The sequence below is a fragment of the Nipponia nippon genome, unplaced genomic scaffold (assembly GCF_047370975.1).
Source record: "Nipponia nippon isolate SJK-2023a ecotype South Korea unplaced genomic scaffold, ASM4737097v1 scaffold_3, whole genome shotgun sequence".
Classification (NCBI taxonomy): Eukaryota; Metazoa; Chordata; class Aves; order Pelecaniformes; family Threskiornithidae; genus Nipponia; species Nipponia nippon.
In genome coordinates, this window is record NW_028262347.1 from 111,304,396 (window position 1) to 111,309,786 (window position 5,391).

Genomic DNA, 5,391 nt, shown 5'->3' on the forward strand with positions numbered 1-5,391 from the left:
CCCACTGTTGCCTTCCTGGCAGAGAGGGGGTGAAGGCAGGGCTCCCAGGGGCAAGGCTGGTGCTCTGCTTTGGGAACTGTATCTGTGCTGGCATTCCTGTGCAGATGAGGAGAGCCGTGCATCCCTATAGGGCTTAGCAACTGCCTGTAATCCCCGGGGCTCTTGTCCCATGGGTCAGAGTTGCCATGGGGGTAAAGCCAGGTTTGGAAGGAGCTGCCCAGATTGCTGTGCTGTGCCCAACCCGCCCACTTCCCACCTCCTCCCCACAGGATGAGAACATCATGCGGTCCATGCAGCTCTTCGACAACGTGATTTAGCTTCCGGACCTGCCTCCAGCTGAGCTCTCCTGCCACTGGGCCCAGAACCTGCTTCTCTCTCGACTTTTCCTTCGAGCCTCCCCTCCGCCGGCTGCACAAACACCCCTGTGGGAAGGGGCCTCCCTTCCTGGAGACGCAATCAGCACCGGGATCTTCCCTTCCCTCTGGGCCGGCTCCGCTTTCTTCGGGGGATCCCAAGCAGGTGCTCCTGGACATTGGAGCGTGGGCACGGCTGGCTCGGGGCAAGTGTTTGGCCTGGATGGACCTCCCTGCACCCATTCCCGGCGGGGAAGCTGCAGCCTCGGGCTGCGATAGAGGCTTCCCCCATGCACAGCACCCCGTGCAGCCACAGCTCCCCCACTCCTGACCCTCCCCAGCCCTGGGAGCCCCCCAGCACCAGCTCCAGCCAAAACCCTCCAGCAACGCTGTCTAGAAACCAATAAAGTCTTGCAACGGGCACCAGCACCTCAGCTTCCTCCCCTGCCCTGGCCGTGCCCTGCCATGGGGAGCGTGGCCGGTGTGTTGGCCATGAGCCGCCGGCTGCCCTCCTTGGCCATCCCCTGGGCCGGTGGGTGGGCAGACGGGCTGTGCCTGGAGAAGGCAGCTGCAAAGGCACTTGGGGTTCATTGCTGCATGAGCTGTGGGGAGCAGCCCCTGATCCTGAAGGGGGCCCAGTTAGACCTAGGAGGCTCATCCTGACCTGGGGAGAGGGGAGACTAAAGGGGCCCCAAGGTGCCTTCTTGTGGCGCTGGTCCCCCAGGATGGAGGATGCTGGGCTGGGAGAGGAGCTGCAACCATAACCCCTGTCCCTCGAGTTCGGGGCGCTGGCAAACAGGGTACCTCGGGGACCCACTTTGAGGCTCTGATGGAGAGACACCCTTCCCACCCCTCCCCGAGGACACAGCAGCCAGCGCATGGGGACATATGGAGAAGGGAGGTGTGCTGGGCTCCAGCGGCCACTCTGGTCCTTGGACCTCACAGCCGTGCTCCCAGCATCGTTTGCTGCTGACCTTCCCCTGCTCCCATGCCCTGGCCCATCCCAGCCCACCCACTGCCTGGGGGGCTGGGGAGTGAGCAATGGGGCAGAGAGGTGTCCCCAGAGGCATAGGCCTGTGCTGGGGGCATGGCTGAGCTGGCAGCTCCTCGGGGAGAAAGTCGAGGCTGGGGCCGGCCAGGAGTCGTTGCTGTGCTGCTGGTGGGCTGAAGGGTCACCTTGGGGAAGTGTGGGCTCAGCCCCTTCTCCTGGTGCGGCCATGCCCAAAGGTGAGAGCCTGCCTGGGGGCCTCAGGGATGGAGCCAGCATCCTGGGGCTCCCCCCATCTTTATCACCAACAGCTCCTCAGAGCTGTGTGTGTGCAGGCAGGCCTGTCCTGCCCGCATACCTCTCCAAGTCCTAGCTGGGGAAATGATGCCCATGGGCTAATGAGCCCATACCCACCCCAGAAGCCCCTCTGTGCAATCCCGCAGGCACTGGGAACGTACCCAGCCCCGGCAGCCTCGGCTCTGCTGCTCCAGCCTCCACATCCTTAGCAGCTGAGGGCAGTCAGGGCTGGCCTAAGCTGTGGTGTCTGGGATCAATGGGAAGGGGTGAGCAAGGCCAGTACCCGTGCTGGGCCGGGCCCCAGACCCAGGCTGAGCCCCTGGTGTTGGAGCCGCTAGAAACCCCCTCCCGGGGCCCTGAGCCAAAGCCACGGGGCTGCTCCCCGGTGGGACCATCCCTGGCCCAGCCCTTGCAGACATGATGTGTTTTTTAGGTTCATTCAACACATTGTTCATCTCACAGTCCTGTTCCTGGGTTTGCCATGGGGCCGACCTCTCACCTGCAGTCTCCCAAGGGTGGGAGGGCAGGTATCCTGATCCTTACCCCTCCTGTCTCCTCCTCTGTCCTCCCTCCACCCAGGCTCTCTGGGGTACCCACTGTCCCCTGCCACGCGGAGCAGACGCTGCCTCCTCCTTCACGCTGCAGGTCGCATGGCGTGACCCCCAGCCCCGGGGCATGGTGACCCACAACCCGCTTGGCATCTCCAGTCTGTATATTTTGTATTATAACAATAATATGGGTTAAAAAAAAAAAAAGACAATAAAATCTAACCACAATCGCTATGCACACCACCGTTACATTTTTGCCTCTGTCAGCTGTCCGGTGGGGCAGGGGAGATCGGCGCTGAAGGTTTCTGCAGAGGGCTGGTGGGATGCTCTGCATGGGTGCTCTGGGAGGTTGCATGGGGGACAGGGTGTGCGCTGGGCTGGCCGGGGTCCCGAACAGCCTGGTGTTGCCATCGATGGCCATGTAAACACAGTCTTTCTCCTGCTAAGAGGCTGTAGGCGTTAGGCTAAAGGGGCCTTAACACCAAGCATGTCAGGTCTCAGGAGAGAGGCTGTCAGGTGTGTTATCAGCTTGCCATGAATGCTGCTGGGTAAACTGGAGCTTGGGACCAGGTGTCCCTTTTTAGGACAGGGTATTTAAGGCTGAGCTAACAGGAAGATACTTAGCTCCCATCTTGAAGAGGTGGGTGTGGACTGGAAAGGGGTTTTTCTTAGGGATGTGAACTGATGGGCAATCACTGGTCCTTGGAAAAATGCAGCCTTGAGAACTAGAATGGCTTGAAGCAAAAAAATAAAGAGGGGAAAAAAGGAGCAGATAAGTAAGAAAACAGCAGAACAACAGGATAATGGACCTGATGTGGGACGGTGACACCCTCTAGCATTATGTAGTCTGTGGTCCGGGAACAGAAACCTCAATGCAAAGAACTGCCTGGAGAACCAAACATCTTAAAAGGATGAGCTCTGGCTATGGAGGGAATTGCCATCGTGGGACTGGGAAAGCTGCAAGTCTGCTTCTTCCAAAGCCTCTGGCTCCCCAGGGACCTTTTTGACCTGCTGGTGATTGCCCAGGCCTGTGTACAGCAGTACGAATGGGCCTGAGTGCATTTTTCCCTCTAACCCGCTCTTTCCAGTGAATCCTATCCCCTGTGGGTTCTGCTTGGCTGGTTGCTATTTTGGGCGATGACATCCGCGGGCTTGACGTGCCCTCTCATGTCACAGGGATGCTCTGAGCCACCGACGGGGTCCCTTGGGTCTCTCTCCAGGGCGAAGGGCAGGAAAGGGACTGGGGTGACAAGGTAAAAGGGTGCTGTGGGGTTCACTCAGCCTTCAAATGCTGCTGTAGCCTTTTCACACCAAATGGGAATAGATTTGTGCAGGGATTGTTGCTGGTAGCTATGGGGTGGGGGGGGGCAGCGGGTCCCCTGGGAGCTAAAAAATAATCTCTGCTTAGTTTCCCCCCTGGGGCAGGCTCTCAGGGAAGGGGCTGAGGGCAGGGAGGACTGGATAAGTCCCTCCGGGTCTGTCATCAGCTTATTATGAGAAGCTGCTGTGTGAGGCAGGGCTTGGGACCAGGTGTCCCTTGTTAGGATGTGGCATTTAAGGGTGGCTAACAGCAAAGTTGTTGGGTCTATGGTGAGAATAGAGGTAAGAGCTGATGGGCCCTTGGAAAAAGGCAGCCTTGTGTTGTTTCAAGCCATCTTTTTCCCAGCTTTCAGAGGAAAAAAGAATACTAGTTATGTGGGAAAACAGCTGAGCAATGGGATGAAGCAGCTGATACAGCCTAGGGTAATGATACACCTCAGCATCCTGAATACTGCCTAGAAACACAAACATCTTGTAACAGGATGGGATCCCAATGCTGGGGGAATTGTCACCGCAGGATTATTTTTGAGATGATCAAAGCTGTGAGTGAGAGCCTGCTTCAGGGCCCTCCAGACTAGCAGCCAACTGTCCAGCTCTGTGTACAGTGGTATGGGAGTACTGTGTGTTTTCCACCCAAATTCTGTGCATTTCTCCTCTCTAACCCTTCTGTAAAGTCTTGTTGTGTATTAATAAATCTAGCTAGTTACTATTTAGGGATAGCAGTACAATTGCTATTTTTGTTCTTTGAAAGCTTTAAATTGGATGTGATGGTAACTAGAGATGCCCCTTGCCCAGGGTCTCTGCTGCAGCTTCCTGAGCATGGGTATAGATGGATCCAGAAATGCAGCTGCCTTGGGTTTCTCATCATTCCAGAATATCATTAGTGGAAATAAAGCTCGAAGAGCAAGAAACAGACTCCAAAAATGCAAGGGAGCATTTTGGGGAAAGCTGAGTGAGCTGGGTAGGGTGAACAGTGTCCAAATCAGCAGGGGATGTTTTTAATCCGAGTTTTCATTCATTTTGTTCTGCTTTGGCTCAAATGTGACGTGGCTGCCGCGATGTCTGCACGCTTTCTGCAGCCCTTCCTCGCAAGCTGGGGTTTTCAGCAGCTTTTTGCTCGCTGGTCCCTGCTGCAGCCTCCCCAGCGCTGGGTGGGCTGGAAGGATCGCCTCGCTGGCCTCTATAACGCCTCACGGGACATCTTCTCAGCCCCGTGGTCTCCGACTCATGCTCCGGGGGCCTGTTGCTCCCAGCCCCACGTGCTCCCATGGAGCTTCTCCCTGGAGAGATGCCGCCTGACCTCAGGCCCCTTCTCTGATTTACTGAGATGAGCTCAGCTTTGTAGTGCGTCCTTCAGCATCCTCGTAGCCCCTTCCAGGCGTGGAATCATACTCAAGCGTAACATCAGCCGGACTGTGCTGGGAGGGAGGGAGCGGCTGTAGGGGCTTTTCCCCCCGCACCCCACCCGCGGCCCCTTTCCGCCCTGCGGCTTGGTCTCCCATCCGCGCCGCGGCCCCGACAGGCCCTGCTTAGCTTACGGGGCCCTGGCGGCGCCGCGAGAAGTAGGTCACGACTCAAGGGAGCCCGCGCTGCCCCTGCGCAGGCGCGCCGCCGCCCGCGGCGCATGCGCAGAGCCGAAAGAAACACCCCGGCGCCGCTTCCCTACACAAACCCCACTGCGCATGAGCCCTCCCCCGCCCCGCGCCTGCGCGCTCCCCCGCCACCGCCGCCCCCCGGCCCCCGCGGCCTCCCGCGCATGCGCAGCGGGCCGGCAGCCGCTCTCCGCGCAGGCGCCCTGGGCAGCCGCGGGCTCGCCCCTCCCCCCGCCGCCCCCGCGAGCAGGCGCAGTGCGCGCCCTTCCGCGTCCCGCGCATGCGCCCCGCGC

At 59.0% G+C, this 5,391-nt stretch overlaps 1 protein-coding gene across 6 annotated transcripts in view; it reads left to right on the plus strand.

Annotated features, from left to right (window-relative positions):
- The window catches only part of KCNIP2 (potassium voltage-gated channel interacting protein 2), a 47,487-nt gene extending 45,061 nt beyond the window's left edge, over positions 1 to 2,426 (plus strand). For all 6 annotated transcript variants that reach the window (XM_087763768.1, XM_087763773.1, XM_087763769.1 and 3 more), the window contains one exon: positions 270 to 2,426. In XM_087763768.1, the coding sequence (XP_087619894.1) occupies positions 270 to 317 (48 nt within the window). In that variant the 3' untranslated portion in view covers positions 318 to 2,426. The remainder of the gene's footprint in view (positions 1 to 269) is intronic.
- Positions 2,427 to 5,391: the final 2,965 nt, after the last annotated feature.